General features: G+C 33.5%; 1 protein-coding gene and 1 long non-coding RNA gene across 4 annotated transcripts; both read left to right on the plus strand.

Moving 5' to 3' along the window:
* The first annotated feature begins 1,088 nt into the window (after positions 1-1,088).
* Positions 1,089-3,464, plus strand: LOC147405392 (exocyst complex component EXO70C2-like). Its single transcript, XM_086432695.1, has one exon. It carries the CDS (start codon positions 1,320-1,322, stop codon positions 3,189-3,191), a length of 1,872 nt encoding a protein of 623 aa, XP_086288821.1. The 5' UTR covers positions 1,089-1,319; the 3' UTR covers positions 3,192-3,464.
* A 2,190-nt stretch (positions 3,465-5,654) lies between these two features.
* Positions 5,655-10,137, plus strand: LOC147405393 (uncharacterized). Of its 3 annotated transcripts, none has more exons than XR_015175941.1 (3): positions 5,655-6,330; positions 9,245-9,406; positions 9,509-10,137. It is a non-coding gene; the product is annotated as an uncharacterized LOC147405393 (long non-coding RNA). The 3 variants fall into 3 exon arrangements; XR_015175942.1 differs by having other exon boundaries at positions 5,655-6,088; XR_015175940.1 differs by lacking the exon at positions 5,655-6,330 and having other exon boundaries at positions 8,369-9,406; positions 9,509-9,629; positions 9,945-10,137.
* Positions 10,138-17,820: the final 7,683 nt, after the last annotated feature.

Raw genomic sequence — 17,820 nt, forward strand, 5'->3', positions numbered from 1 at the left:
TTGTAATACCTTACATGCCATACCACATATCTTAAGGTGGTGGGATTATTTTTCTTTTACTTTCATAATGCTTAGATGTTTCTTCTTCATAGAAACAGAACATTTTAAATATACAATTTTCAATATAACTCTAATTGCATATTTTGGAATATGATATGTGATGCTCCATGACCCTAATAGACACCCAATTCTTCTCTCTTAGTAGACCTACTATCACGACCCCAAAATCAGAAAGCTTTGGTTAGTACGAATTATCTAAGAATTGTGATCTTTTTTTTTTCTTTCTTGTATTTCTTTGGAATATTGTTCAATGAGTCATGAAATCTAACTCCCCTCCACGTGGCATATATACCCAATCGACTCCCCTTATGTGGGGTGTGCCAGAATCATAGATTTCCTTTCATCGGGATACACAATTACATAGATTTATGGTGATGTGCAGTTGTGTATCCCAAGGCATAAAATCTATGGTTCTGGCACACCTCACATCAGGAGAGTTGATTAAGTATGCCACGTGGGGGTCATACTATCGCTACTCTTTTTAAAATTTAGTATTTACATGTAAAAAAATAACAACTTAAAGCCAACCCGGGACAAAATGATGGAGCTTGGGTTTTGTCGACTTCGGCCCAATATGGGACTAAGCTGATTTAAGTTAAAACCTCCTCATCAGGTAGGTTCGGACTCAACCAAGCCCAGCCCGAACCAACTATTTAAAACTAGATTCTATGGGTCCCAACCCCCAAAAGCTTATGCAACGTGGAAAACTTACGTGCTAACATCACTCTAAAAAAAAATACTCAACTGACGTGGAATGTACAATACTTATCCTCGAGATCCTCACATGACTGTATTTTGAGTTTTTTTTTTTAGTCAGGTTAGTATTATTCGTAGAAGATACCTTGAGTTAATAGTGGATCCGATAAACCGGAAAACGTGCAAGATCGTGCCTAGCACTAATAGAACCTTCGGTCAACGGTCGTGCTATAAAACTATCTTCTCTCCATTAAACAAGAGATATTCTATTGCCACGTCAACTTTTACTAAAAACACTCCAATTCATAGGATAGTAGTGAAGGCTGAAGTGTGAGCACACATGTTGAGGTGCTTTTAGTAAAAGTTGTGTGGCATTCATATATCTCTTCAACAAATATCGAAAATCATGTCCGTACATCTCGTCTCATTCACCTTCCTTCCTCAACCTCCTCCACTGACCACTTCCAGCCCTCCAAACAGATCCATTCCCCCAACACACAAACAAGGAAAATAAACATCTCTCTCTCTCTCTCTCACTAAGTTCAAACCAACAGAGGAAGAACATGAGCAAACAAAAAGACACTCTTGATGCTTTGAACGCATCTGAATCTACGGATATCGATCTAAAATCAAGCGGTCATGAGGCCATCATCGAAGAATCTTCTGATCTCTATCTCACTCTCAGTAATCTCTCTGAAGAGATCGATCGGTTCACGGACTCGAAAAACCAGCAAGAAATTCCTAATATTGTCGACGAATTTATAAAGCTTTTCGAAGTAGAGATCACTAAGTGCGATTCGGGAAATTTTCAGGAAAAATGGTACCAAAAATCCAATGAGGATTCATTTCTTCTGGAATCGATTGATAGGATCTCGAAACTTACGAGCATTGTAGGAGAGATCCACTCAGAAGAGCTGGAATCCAATTCTTTAGTTAACCGTACGACCAATGTTTTACAAAGAGCGATGTCGTTTCTAGAGGATGAGTTCCGTACTCTTCTTCTAGAAGATTCTAGAAGCTGTGATTCCGATTCTAACAACCACGATCGCTGCGTCTTACAGAAACCAGATTCCAGTGTTGAAGACGACGACGATGATTTCTCGAGATACACTCCGGAGGTTTTGTCGTTATTGAAAAGGATAGCAACGGCGATGATTTCCTCGGGATACGAAGCAGAATGCTGTCAGATTTACATCATTTTGAGACGAAACGCGTTCGAAAATCGCTTGAACAAGCTTGGATTCGAGAAAATCAGCATCGAGGACGTGCAGAAGAAACAATGGGAATCGGTAGAAGTAGAGATCTCCAAATGGATCAAAGTAACCAAGCTTTGTGTGTCAGATTACTTCTCCGGCGAACGAAAGCTTTCCGATGAGATCTTCTCCTACAATCCGTCCGTCTCCAGCACCATTTTCAGCAACATCTCTCGCGATGTTGTTCTTCAGCTTCTCAACTTCGCAGAAGCTGTGGCCATGACGAAGCGATCTTCCGAAAAGCTGTTTAAATTCCTCGACATGTATGAAGCTCTACGAGATCTGATCCCTCTCATGGAAGACTTATTTAGCGACGAATCGTCTCATGAACTCAAATCGGAAATATTTTCGGCTCGGTGCAGACTCGGTGAGTCCGCAATCGGAATTTTTTGCGATCTCGAGAACTCGATCAAGAGCGATACAGGAAAAACTTCAGTCCCAGGTGGCGCAGTTCACCCCTTGACACGCTTCACCCTGAATTATCTAAAATACGCCAGTGAGTACAAGGAGACATTGGAACAGATCTTCAAAGAACACCAAAAGAACGAACAATCCGAAGTGGATAGTAACGATACGACGACGACATCTCAGCCATCTGCATTCTCTGTACAATTGATGACAGTTATGGATCTGCTTGAAACGAATCTGGAGGCAAAATCGAAGCTCTACAAGGATATTTCTCTAAGAAACATTTTCTTGATGAACAATGGACGGTACATCATCCAGAAGATCAAAGGTTCAGTTGAGATCCATAACTTACTGGGTGACACGTGGAGGAGAAAACGATCGTTGGATCTACGACAGTGCCATAAGAACTACCAGAGAGAAACATGGAGTAAACTTTTGGTTTGTCTTAGATTTGATGGTTTGCAAGTAAATGGGAAGGTAGTGAAGTCAGTGTTGAAAGAAAGGTTTAAGAGCTTTAATATGATATTTGATGAGATACATAAGACGCAAAGTACTTGGGTTGTGAGTGACGAACAACTTCAATCTGAACTTAGGGTTTCGATATCTGCGATTGTGATTCCTGCGTACAGGTCGTTTTTGGGTAAATTTGTGCAATATTTGGATTGTGGAAGGGAGAATGAGAAGTATGTGAAGTATGGAGCAGAAGATATCGAGACTTTTATTGATGAGTTGTTTGAGGGGAATCCTGCATCAATGGTGAGAAGGAGAACATGAACATCGAACCCTGAAAAAGAAGGAAAGATAGGAACAGAGATTTGTTGTTACGAATGGAGTCGCGATCCATAACGGTGTTCCTATAGCAACATACGGTGCCTACGTGGTACATTTTGATTGGACTTAAAATACATAGGATTGCGTGCACTGTTTGTTAAAGACTCTGATGTATTCCAATCACCAACCTTACCACGTAAACATTATTCCTATTCCTATTGAACCAATGGCAATCCTCCACGTGTATTGAAGAAAAGTTTAGGTAAGTAAACAGAGTAACTGTTATTTTCTTTTCTTTTGTCTTAATTTTTATTGTTATTTGTTTTTGCTATTTTTCTAATTTTGATTTGATAAATGTTGTCTGTTAATTTATGAAAATTGTGTAGTATAATGTGAGTATAGAACCTTCATTTTAGTTTTAAAAAAATTATACTCTGTGATTTGATACGTAACTCGGAAATTTTTGGAACTCTCATGAGGAAACATTCCTTTATTTGGATGATTAGGAAATACCTAATAAACACACCATGAAACTATATATTTAAATAATGAGCCTAAATGGGTAACCATGCATACAAGTATTTGATTTATTATCAAATTATTTTCAGCAATGTATAATCAGATTCTTATTATCTACATTTATATTCATTCACTTATGATTAGTAAGTCAAATATTTTAGAGGAGAACGTTATACTGTGATCAAATATTATCACATAGGAGACACTCTTTTCGGCCCCTGGTACATATTTTTATTTTTAACGTTTTACTAGGTGGATCTTCTCACAAAAAATCTTCGTCATTAATGATTTTTAGCCATTAGATTTGAGCATTTTTCGTAACAAATTGAATTGCATATATAAAACGAGTAGCGATTCGAGAGGTTATATGAAATGCTCGGATCCTAAGATTAGAAAAATAATTATTTTTTTCTGATTAGATCTCACTTTTCCACTCCATCTTCCTTGTAAAACCACATGCACATGTGACACTTATAATTATCCATAAACATAAAAAGGATATTTACGAAAAAGTGACCAACTTAAAATTCATTCAAAAACATAGGTACATACAAAAACTTAAACGTCCGTGCCCAACATGAGAGCCAAACACTAGGGCCGACTCAATACAAGTTGAGGCCTAAGGCGAATACTCTACATAAGCTCTTTTTTTTATATTGACATTTAATATATTAATACAATTTTAATTTACTATCTATATAATAAAAAAATGGGGATTTTATAAAAAAAAAAATTCTAAATTTTTATTTTATTTTATTGAAATGTTAAGAGATTCCACTAAAAATTATTTATGACCTAATATCTTACCAAGCTTAATTAAAGTATAATTTATCAATAGCACTGCGACATGCATGAATCTTGGGATTGTCTATGATTGTTAGTTACTAATTACCAAACTTACAAATACAATTAGTTGATTTGGTTCTGAGTAAGGGCCTACTAAAAAATGATTTGGGTGGGGTTGACGTGAATTCGGACCGTGAGAACCGAAGAATTGTGTGTGTGCGTGTGTGTGGTGAGGGTGTCTTAAAGAGATCAATTAAGAGAAAATTGATTGAAATGGTTGGATTCTGTGCAATGGAGATTCGCTACAGTTAGATTAAATGGTTGTGCAAGTAGATGATTCAAAATAAGGAGAGAAATAAAAATAAAAAATAGTATAAATTGATATGAATTATAACTACATTTGAATTAATTAACAAAATAAATAAGTTTAACGTGAGTTAAGTCAATCCCTCGAGAATTTGGCCTATCAAACTCCCTCATTACTCGGAAATAGTCATGGAAAGTAATTATTTGTTTTGTTTTTTCATGCAAATGAAGTCCTCCAACTTTAAAAAATGACATTGGGACGGTCTAGTATGTTACCTTGTCCATTTCCTAATAATTTATGAAAGTTAAAGAATATACATAGTTACATTTTATATATTGATATGAAATCAAAAATAGGTGAACAACAAATATTGCAAAATAATATCATTCCTAACTTAATGACTTGATTCAATGAATTTACTGTTACTATGGCATTATATACTTCGTCATACGTGAACTATTTGCATAGAAGACCATGGAAAATGTAACAAAATAAAGTGATAGCAGATACGGATTCAAGACATCTTGACTTGGTGGTGCCAGCATGCTGTTGCATTTTGTCCAAGATACAAGTAAAACACGTCTACGAACATCTACACGCCACAACGTTAAGGTGTTCCTGCTGAGGTCACTCCAACACGACTCAACTAAATAATGATGCATAAATTGCCACTTGTCATGGTACCTCAAAAAAAATTTGTTTGATTTGTTCCAATACCTTAGAAAAAATTCTTTTAATAATTTTTTCTTTCTTCCTGGAAGATAATAGCCTTTCATTACAAGAGATTTTGAAAGGGTAGGACAGTGAAGGACCTTACTATCACTACAGGAAAATTGATATATAACGACGGATTTAGCGACGGTAAAATTTTATCCGTCGGTGTAGAGGACTTATAGCGACGGATCAAAAACATGTCGTCGGTATAGAGTTTATTTTCTCGTTTTTTTTTTCCCTCTCCTTTCATTTTCTTTAGTTTTTTTTCCCTCTCCTTTTGTTTTCTTAGTTTGTTTTTCCCTCCAACCAAACGAGCTCTCTGCCTCTCTGTCGAATTTGAGAGAAAAACGTATATTTCTCTCTGCCTCTCTGTCGAAAACGAACTCTCAATCTCCGTTTTTGATCCGAAGAGATCGATCTGATCCGAAGAAATAGCTGATTAGGGACGATCGAAGAGAGAGCTGATTAGGGACGATCCGAAGAGATCGAACTGATTAGGGACAAAAAGATCAATTCGTTCAACAATTTCAGATTTTCGACTAGAGGTCTAGGGTTTATCATCTATCAAATCAAGGTAAATCCATGAACATATTATTTGGAAAGAAAGAATTTCACACTGTGAAAGTTTCCTTCGTCACTCACTCTCGTTTCATTTTCGTTCTCATTCTTTCTTTAGAATCTTTCTTCTCCGTATCTGTGTTTCTGCATTTCTTCTTACGGAGAAGGAAATGAGGTGGTGGTGATCAAGAGTCTCTGATTCAGAGAGATTTTTATCCTCACGGAATCTTAGATCCGACTTGCAGCCATTCTCGCTAGGTTGGATTTTTGTTTTTGTATTTTTTTCGTTTTCATGATGGTGATTTGTAGATCTGGTCTTAAAAGTAGGTTTTTATAGATTTATTTGGTGTTTTAATTACAGCATTGTTGTTTCTGATTGAATGTTTTTGTTTTGGATTCGATCTTGAATGTGTAGCAGTAGTTTGGGGGAAAATTCTAGTTTTATTTGGTTCAAATCATGTAATTTTCTGGAAAAATATTTATTCTTTAAAGAAATTCTGGTTTTTTTTATAGAAAGGTGCTATTACGTTTGCAGCATGTAATTTTCTGGAAAATACTCTCGTGGAAAATGAAATTTAATCTAAATTTTATTTTTTTTCGTGAAACTATTTTCAGAAAACTATATGTTGTGAACCAAACGTTGTGTGAATGAGAGTTAAAATTTAGTTTTGTTTCACGCAAATGAAAAAAAAAAAAAATAAATACATGCTTGAGAAAATGGATTTGAGATTTTATTGTGTTCTGAAGATAGATTTTATTATAAACCTATCAGCATCTTTGTTTTCCAGTGGAGTGACTAGTGAGGACATCAAACTCTAGAAAAATTATCACGTCATCCTGTGAATCGATCTTCAAAATGGTGTGAAACATTTACTTAGATTAGTGAATTTACCTTTTATTCTTGATTAGATCTTTGTTCTTGTTACATCTTCCAAGAAAAGAAGAAAAAAAAAGGATCTTTGTTCTTGTTAAATAATTTTTCACTTTTTTTTTATTTGTTTTTAATGCATCTTCATGAAATTCTTGATCCAACCTTTACAAATTAGGGAATGTAAGTAAAGCTGAACCTTTATATTAGGAAAAAGAAAATTTTCCAACTCAAATTATCGAAACAATAGAGAGAGAAAAGCATGATGGATCACTTTTTAACTACCAAGTTGAATTAGTGAGTGATGCCCATTTAGTGATGATCAAGGCTTCATTAATGATGATGATGACGATTACATCTAGTATATGATTGATTGTGTAAATTGTTGTTTTTTTTTTATAATAATAGTTCGTTTTAATAAAATGAAATTACGCTGTCATTTGATGAATATATTGATTTTAATTATCTGAGAAATTGTTGGTTAGATATGTTGCGTAGAAAATCATCCAAGCAGGTGGTCCAACGGACAGTGGGGAGAAATAACCCCTCATATTTTAATTATGCTTGTTTATCTTTCCCATGACATTTCACTTTTTTTGTATTATCTTCGTACTATACTTAGACTATATTAGATAACTCTGCATGTATTAAGTAAAATCTTTTTTAACTCTACATGTATTAGGTAAAACCTTTTTAACTCCGCCGATGTAAAATTAATGTTTTACATTGCCGGTCCCAAGCCCGGATAAAGGAGGAGGGAGAAGGTATGCCATGGATTCATCATTGTAGAGCCTCTTCCAGGTATTTCTTCTTTTATCTTTACTTCACTTAGTAATGTCATTCTCTTATTAGACCTCTTTTAGGTATTTCTGTGTATTTATTAATATTCTATGTAACTGAAGAGTAATGCCATTCCCAACGATAACTTTTATGCTCTAGTGCTACCTCCATTAGGATCAAGTGGTTTCATGTCATATTTTTGTTTTTGTGCCTTTCTGTTTTCTAAGTTACTGATGGTTGTTTTTACACCATTTTGTCTCTTATGCATTGAAGCTTCTTAAATATGCACAATTTTTCAGGTCAGGAGTTGTATAATACGAAGAATAATTTGTCATACCCAATTGATTATTTGTCCAACGGCATTGCAATTGGTTTGTTTCAGCATTGAAAATGGTTGAAACCATTCATCGGTGGGCCCAGTACTAAGGTTGATTTAATAAATATTTATTATGATTTAATAAATATTTATTTTCTCATTTTGATCATTTACGGTTGGCTGTTGTAAATTTAGGGTGGGGCGTAGGGTGGGGCTAGGCTGTAGGCATTTGTAAATTTACAGTGTGGGGTGTATGTGCTGGGCTGTAGGCATTTGTAAATTTACAGTGGGGGGGGGGCTGGGCTGGGCTGTAGGCATTTGTAAATTTACAGTGTGGGTGGGTGGATCATGGCTTGCTGTTTTGGTAAAACAATCTGGTTCCCTTCATTGTATTAGTAATGCCATTTGTTAAATTTATAGCTTGAGTTGTCGGTATGAAGGGACGTATTTGGAGCTGTTAATTTGAATTGATTCAACTGCTTTGCAAGATATGGTGATATGTGTACTGGGTATTTGATTCTTATCTTTTTAGGTAAGTCTAGGAAGTGGGGAATTTGGAAAAATGGTACCTTGTCTGCAGTGTAATTAGTAATAATAGCTTCTGAAAATCACGCAAAATACTTTTTATGAATATTATTTCATTTTTCCACAGCTTTGACAAGTTATTTTCATGGCAGAAGTCTGATCAGGAAATTGATTCTGTTCCCATGCCAATAGTTTTGATAGCACACATATGTGTAAATGACTAGCAATTAAAAAAAAGCACTGAGAAATTTTTTTACTTTCTACTGAATTTATTAGTTGGTTATCTATTTCTAGAGAGCTCTGTTACCAGATCAGCAATTTTTTTTTACTTTTTTCCCCCTTCTCCCTTATTTTGATAGTTGTGACTTGTAAGTGTAAAGGTGGAGTTTTGATCCGAGGTCTGTACTATTATCACACATAGACTATCACTTGACAACCTTCCAAACAACCTTTCTGACATGGTATGCTTTATTGTGTGGCTTGGGCTCTGCAAGTGTTGCAATATTAATCCAGATCACAAATAGGACATGTATTACTTGACCTTTTACCTCAGAAGAATGTATGCTAAATCATAGTTAACATGAAAGAATACCACATCAGTGCTTCCATGTTTGCATCTGTTTCAAGCTTCACCCTTCTACTTTACTACACTTACTGTATTCCTTGATGGTTGTGGTTAACAGTTATATAGCCTCTGATATGGTGAAGCTCGATATCCTCCTAAATTCGCAACCAGTAGATGCTACGGCGACCATTGTTCACAAACTGAAGACACAACGGGTTGGTCGTGATACATGGTCAGAAAATCCCCATGTATCCAAGTGTCCCGTGCTTGTTGACCTAAGGTAATATTATGCTGCCCATATACTTAAAATAACTTTATTTTGTTTAAACTGGCGTCCGCTGACAAAACAAAAAAAAAAATCCTCATTTTTGTGGCATTAAAGGCACTCTCTTAATGGCAAGTACTAATGAATCTTGGTTATTATAGATGAAACTTCGCCACAAAAGAACTGTAGGATCTGCACGAACATCAAATTCTTCTAATGGAATATTCAAGATTTCTAGGTGCAGTTGCCTTTCTCCCACAAATAGATGCATATGTATCTTTCCATGGCTCATGTAGATTATTTACGTCATAGCGTTCTCTATTTATTAGATATAAGAGCATGTCGTAGTGATCTGAATTTGGACCTGGCTTCTGTAAATTCTTATTATTTTTTTGGTCTGTTCTTTAGTAGTATAATTACAACTACATGGAAATGCAATTGTAATTATACTTTGAAAGGTCTTCAAATCTAGGTACTAGTGAAGGGTTAGAAATGAGATGTAATTGTTCTTGAATTAATTTAGAAATGTGTCATTGTCTATTTGCCAGTGCAGTTCTTCCCATGGCGGCACGGTTCTTCCCATGGTGGACGAGTTGGGTGCACTTTCCAATGTGAGTTAGGACCTCTTTGACTTGGGAAAATCGTTAGACCGATTTTGGTTTCTTCATACAATTGACATTTATGAAAAATACTTGATATTTGTTAACAATCTGGGAGTGCAAAGTCTGTCCATTTTTGAAGTCTGACCAGGGTATGACACTCGACGTAAATTATTTTATTTAATATTTTTTGTTGTTTTGTGTGGAACACATGCCTTCTGTTCTGTATGGTAATTCATGAAACATTTAATTCTATGTAACGGTAACTCTGCTTTCAGCAGTTCACACATAGAAAATTTACATATTTGGTCCCTTAGATTGAATTGTCAATCACAGCTATAAATATAATTTATCAATTTTCTAATGAATCAACTTACCATTTTGTTGGTGGTATTGTATCTTGAACTAAGATATATTCAATCTATTACATCCATATGCAATTTTTAAACTATCATACTGTAATTGGTTGGTAGCTTTTAGAGGCTAAGTATATTCTACATTGATTTACTTAGGCTCAACTAAGGTCACTGTGGAACCTTCTTCAGCAAATGGGTTTTCATCCTTGACCTTGAGAGGCTCTTATGCTGAACATAATGAGTCCGACATTGCTCAAAAGTCCATCTCATGGCCTCCATCTCAAGATGATGAGAAGATGGAAATGGTTTCTAGTCAAAGAAGATTTGGATCAGAGAACTGGGCACACATTCTGGCGAGATATCTTATCAAAAACTAGGCACCAGTAGATGTGGTGGGCAGAGTGGTTACCCTATGATGCAGAGTAGTCTTAGGGTGGAGCAACAACATCAAGGAAACTAGTTGATGCCTCTGCTCTCACCGTCTCACTCAGAGACACTCCATCATCTGGTAGGAGTAAGACCACAACCAACCATGTTCCAGCAATACGAGGCCGTAAAGTCCAAAGGTGATGGTAACTGTAAGCTCTTTGGAGTTCCTCTCAGCAATAACCCTATGGTACTACTACCAGAACCAGCAGCAATGTCTCATACAAATATGATACCTGAGCCTGAAAGCCAATTACAGTGTGGGGGTGGGGGGTGGCTGGCTTTTGTAAATTTATGATGTGTGGGGGGTTCAGCAATTTACAGTGTGGGGGTGGTAAGCTGATATAATTGATATATGGGCTGGGCTAGCTTTAGTAAATGTTTTTTTTTAACAAAATGGCATATACCGACGGACTTAGAAAGTCTGTCGGTAAAGATGTAAATAACAAATGAAAACAAAATTTCCACAGGAATTTTTTTCCAGAAAATAATGGATATAGCAACGGAAATTTTATTATGCCGTCGCTAAAACAATTACCGACGCTATCAACTCCGACGAGTGCCGACGAAAAACCTCTCCGTCGGTATATTATTTTACAACAGAATTATGCAGATTTAGCGACGGATCTATCCGTCGGTATAAGTCAATTTTCTAGTAGTGTATTTATAATCAGAACACTTTTATGGTCAAGTTCACTCAACCCTTTATTACCATGAGTTGAAATAAGTGGGGTTGTTTACATGTTCTTTTGTGGAGAAGATGGCATAAAATGTGTTTTGAAATCAATTAATCATAAAATATATGTCTTAAGTGAACTTTCATGAACAATGAACAGAAATGAAGAATACATGAAGAGAAGGACAATCAGAAGAGAGGGGGGGGGGGGGGGGGTCTTTCAAATTTTGTTTTCAACAAATGCCTATGGCATGCCTCGCTAAGTAGTTAGTTTTTTAAAATTATAAAAAAAATCATTTTATTATATTATCTACAAAATCACCTTATTAAACATTTTAAATCACAAAAAGAATTTTACAATATTTTAAAGGGTGATTTAGACAGGTCCACTACATTTTAATGAATATTAGAGATACCCCTATGTTTTGGCACTGGTGACATGAATCCTTTGACCTCACTCTTGTGAATAGACTAATAGGAAAAGATTCAAATGCCCTCATCATCAATCTCTAACCAAAAATTTAGATTGTTTACTTTAAAACAAATTTTCTTCAAGTTCTTTAATCTCTATAGTATATATCTAATCAACTTTATCTTAAATTCATCATTTTAAACCTACATGTAACTCTTTAAATAAAAACCTAAATTTTTCTAACCAAAACTTCATTATTTTCAATTTCTCTAAAAATCTTATTTAATTTTTTCTTTCTAAAAAGCACTCATCCTCAAGATCTACAACCTCCAGGGTAATTATTATTTATTCAACCTTATCTCCATCATCATTTTCAAGCTTGTGTCCTTTATAGAAAATCCTAGATTTTTCTACTCATAATTTCATTATTTTATACTTCTTCAAAAATTATATCTTCCTTGATATTTGAATACTAAAAGATTTGAAGTGGATAAAATCTTAAAATAGATGATGAAGGTTAAAATTATATTAAAAAAAGGTTGAAGGTAGTCTTAAGAAGAAAAATGTGGCTTTTTTTATTAGAGATTGAAGATGAGGGCATATGAGTCTTTACCATTCAGTTTATTTAGAAGACTGTGGGCAAAGAATGCATGTCATCAATTCCAAAACATAAGGCAGGGAACATGTCTAAATCACCATGTTTTAAAGCGAGACACTTTCTTTAGTAACATAATAAGTTTTTAACCCTTATTAAGGATCGTTTTGCCCTAATGGATTACCACATTAGCAATCCCAAACGATGACCCTTTAAATTTCATCAAATATATATATATATAAGATTTGATATAATACAAGACTTTGAAAATGGACGACTACCGAACCTCTACCTAACTCCAAAATTCAATGGTAAAAAATAACTTTTTCTGGATTTCTTTTTCAAATTCATAGAATTTTTCCTTTACAATCTTGAAGTATCCGATTATGTTTTTGAATGCCACAAAATGATCCCAAAAACCCTTAGTAAGGGTGGAATCATCTCATTGATGACTTATTTTGCAATGAATTAACTCAAGAACTCAAATCGAAAACACTTTTCCCTCGTTGTAGACCTGGTGAGTCCACAATCAGGATGTTTTGCGATCTTAAGAAATCGATCAAGAAAGATACAGGAAAAACTCCAATCCCATGTGGCACAACTCATCCCTTAACACGATTCACCATGAATTATCTAAAATACAACTATGAGTATAGATCCTCAAAGAACACCATAAGATCGAACAACCTGACGTGGACGGTAATTACACAACATCACAGCCCTCCACATTTTTTTGTACAATTGATGACAGTTATCGATCTACTTGACACAAATCTCGGGGTAAAATCGAAGTTCTACAAGGATCATATTTTCTTGATGAACAATATGGTACATCATGAAAGAAACCCAAAGCGACAAACTGTAACTCTGTAACCGAAAAAGACAACGAGAAAACAGTCAACGGTAGCAAACGTCATCAAATAAACTGTCGTTTGTTTGTTAACGGCGAAAGAAAATACTAAAGTAATACCGGTTGTAGTTTTAAAGTGGTGCATGCGTCAGAAATGACGTGGAAACTTGCTTGCATGCCCAGCATTTTCTGATGTCATGAGAGACCAAGATACCTTTTAAGGCCAATGATCAACGAAGGTTTGTTTGTGGTGGGACCAATCAAACCTTACCAAATCCCACTCCTCAGCAGACTATCCACTCATCACAGGCTTTTCGCGGCGCAGTCTTACCACGTGCCACGTACCTCCCAACATCATTATTATCCCTAACCGACCCTCTTCAATTTCCAAAAGCCTAATCTTCGCACGTGCCTACCGCTTTCCCATAGAGGAGTGAACGATAGAGATATATGGTTTTATTCATAATAGAAATGGGGTATTTTAGAAACAATCCCTCTTGTTAAAATGGTGATATTAGGTTTTGGAAGTGGAGTAAAACAAGTATTACTGTATTAAAATACTCGTATAAATATGAGTCGTGTTATTTTGACTAGTTTAGTAAGATTTCAAATCGTACTAATGATTTTGAGCTCATATTGTGATATCCAAAAATATAATCTGATGCAACCTTAATGTAGAGAACAAAATTTTAAGAATTTTGAAGAAAAAAATGTTTTAAGAAATTCATTTCTCATGGTTAAATTTTAATTTAAAATTTGGAAGTTCAATAACTATCCATTTTCAATACTTTGAGTGAAGCTTGAAACAAATTTATTTTTTAATAAGAGATTTTCTATGAAATCTAGAGGACTATGGAATTGGATTGCGAATGTGATAATCCATAAGGGCTCAATGACCCTTAGTAATATTTGAATCTTTCTAAGTTAGTAAGCAAATTAATTTTCAATAAATATTCCAGTATCAAATTCTTTCTCCCTATATATTAGGGGTGTCAAAGGGGTACCCATTTAACTCGATTCAAAATAGAAAACCTCAGGTTCAATTCCCTTTTTATTGGAACTAATTAGAATCATATTTAAAATGGAATTGAACTAATTGGACCCGAAACTATTAGGTTCTACCTTATGGGTACCCATGAGTACCTGAAACTAGTTTATTTTATCATTTTAATTTATATTATAGATGATTTAAGTCCAAAATATTAATACATGTAATATAAAACTTTAATTTTCTATCTAAACTATGCATTGGAACCTAATATAACCATCTTTTCTGTATATATAAAAAAAGTATACTTGTAGATAAGATAATTTTCGATTTTTGAAAAAAAAATAGTTAATTTATATCTTTTGCTATAATAAATTGTAACTTAGTTAGTATTTTGTTGATAATAAGCTAATTTTTTGAAAGGAAAAGAAAAGATTTTATAGTGATTTTAAATAATTTTCTAATTTGATTATTTTCTTTGGAATCGGAACAGATACGTACCCAAGTTTCTTCATGGTTATGATTCTATTAATCTTATAACTGGAACCATAATCAACAAGAACCAAAAAAAAAAAAAATGATTATGATTCTAAATACCTTAGAAACCAAACTGGAATAGACCCATTAACACACCTACTCATATATCCTTTTAATCATTATTTGTTTTATACTATTTTAAATAATAATGACTAAAATTAGAAATGTTTAAACGTAATAAGATAAGATTTTGGTGAATGATCCGTTTGAGACATTTTCGTAAGTTACTTTCATTTTTCAAAATTTACAAATAATAAGGGAATACAATTTATTTTTATAAATTATAAACAATATTTATTTATTAGTGGACTTGACCTAAAATGTATCTTATTATATTGATTTATTCTATCCATATTAGTAGTGCATATAAGCATATAAATATAATAATTTGAAGTTTTAATTAGTTGGAAATATGATAATTTACTATATATTTAAGATAATATATAATGTTAAATATGCAAATTTTATGATGTAATTCTTAATAAAATAATATTAATTTAAGAAAGTATATTTCACACTAAAGCTTATTAGGGAATACACATGCCATAATATATGAATAAAAGTGAAATATGAATTAAAACCTAACAAAACATTAGAAGTTTCATAAATTTTATAGATTTGATATTTCTCGTTAATCAAACATCTTTGAATGGCGATATAATCTGATTTGATAAAATTACAACAATAGTCTTTATGGATGATGATAAGTATGAGCGTTGAAGAGTATTGATAAAGAATCAGGATCAAGTAAGTCTTTACTCTTGATTTTTCTTCCAAAATACTATCATTCTCATCCTCTTCAATCTCTATGTGTTGTTTTTTTTTTTTTTTAATATATTATTTTCCTTTTCAATCTTGTCTTAATTTCTTATAAAAAAATCCTTAATTTTTTTCTACCCAAAGTTTCATCATCATCTACTTCTCCTAAATTCCAAACTCCTTGATATTTATATGATAAGGAAGATAGGATTATAAGATTGATTTCGGGAATATCCATCTTGCACCTAAAAAAAAAAACAGAAAGACCCAATTGTATTCTTAATGTTTGAAGAAAACAGAGTGGTGTACTAAAATAATGGGTGAATTACCATTTCATGAGTTGAATTTGACGAATTTATTATTCTAGCTCAGTATTCATTTTAATTATCAAAACAAGAACAATAACAAACTCGGAGGTTTAAAATGAGTATTTCACAGATTTAAAGTGACTATTTCGTTGGTTTAAAGTAATAATTTTGTAGGTTTGCATAAAAACATGCAAGATAATCATTTTAAAACCTTTGAATTCGTTATTATTCACATTTCGAGAAATAAAATGAACAATGAATTGGAACGATAAATTCGTCAAAAGTTGATCACTTTTTCTTACATATCTCTAAAATAGGTAATTTGAGTAAATCCATAATTATCGAAAAGACAAGTGAAATTGATAATTATAAAAAAGAGAAAGGTCAAATTTGGAAACGAAAATGTGTCCAGGTATTGGAATCTTCTTAATAAATCTCCAGCCGTATAACAGTATAACTAACGGTAACGGTAGAAACCTGCCCCGACAAGCCAAATCGAATAATATCGTTTACTTTTTCTTCTCTCTGCCCTCTCCCCTCCACAAGCCAGTCATCTTCTCTCAAAAGAAGTTATGTACGGAATTTCATCACATTTCTTTTCTTTTCTTTCACTCCTTAAAATAAAATAAATTATTATTTTATTTAAAATTTAAATTTTTTTCCTTTTAATTTTTTATATTATAATTTATATAATTTTTTTTTTGGTTGATAAACTAGAATCTTAGTTAAAAGGACGATTCAATTCCGATAAACACAATTAAGATGCTCAATTGGATAATATTTTAAAATTTCACACTTAGTTATTAAAATAATTATATAATAATTATTTTTATCATTTTTTAGGTAGAACTTTTGATGATTCGATCAAAAAGTAAAAATCTCAAAAGCCAACTAGGAATCGTCCTCATCCAATATTTGATTAGAAATGTATAAAGTAAAATCTCTCTCCTTTACTAATTAAACCCACTATTAAGGTACCTTTTACTCACCCAAAATGGATGAGGTGACCCAAATATTGGACGGTGGAATAATCCTGTTCATTTGATCGAATTTGGATCTTTTATGTGGCACCCATTTAGAGGTAGGTCCCATCATTTTCATATTTTCCACCAATGTATTAGTAGTGATGTAGTAAATCCTTGGGTTATTAATGGATCGGGTCCATATCCAAGTTCAAGTCTGAATAAGGCTTCGTCAGTGTGGGATCAATTTGTTAAGATTAGATCCGAAATGATTCCTTAGTAGGGGGATTGAATTTTTTTCGAATATCAATATTTAGATTCAGATTCGATAAAAATTGGATTAGATCAAAGTCAATTTAACATACAAAACATTTATAAACTTCATTAAATAAAATATATACAATATAATTTACATTACATTCACAGTTTATTAGATGGATTGGGTCTAGGTCCAGTCCGAATAAGATTTCATCGGCATGGTACCAATTTGTTAAGATTAGATCTGAAATGATTAATCGGTAGGAGGATTGAATTTTTTCCGAATCTCAATATTTAGATTCAGATTCGATAAAAATTGGATTAGGTCAAAGCCAATTTTACATACAAAACATTTATAAATTTCATTAAATAAAATATATACAATATAATTTACATCATATCCACAGTTTATTGGATGGGGATGTTAACAAGAAGTACACTAAATCATTTCATGATATATATTTCTCTAGTATTATATAAAACCTTAACCACATTTATTAAGATTGTGTATATCTCTTTGTTTTTGTTTTTGGTTTTTTGATATTCAGGTATCATTGTAGGTAGGGACCAGGCCTGTATATGGGTTTTGCCCAGTTCATAGACCATGCTCTTATCCAAAGGCTAGTCTTGTGGCATGTGCAACGCCCACACATCACACACACACCATGTAAATGAGGGTGCGCCGTTACGGGTGGCCCCTGAG

The sequence above is a fragment of the Akebia trifoliata genome, chromosome 3 (assembly GCF_017979445.1).
Source record: "Akebia trifoliata isolate Shusen 1 chromosome 3, ASM1797944v1, whole genome shotgun sequence".
NCBI classification, from domain to species: Eukaryota; Viridiplantae; Streptophyta; class Magnoliopsida; order Ranunculales; family Lardizabalaceae; genus Akebia; species Akebia trifoliata.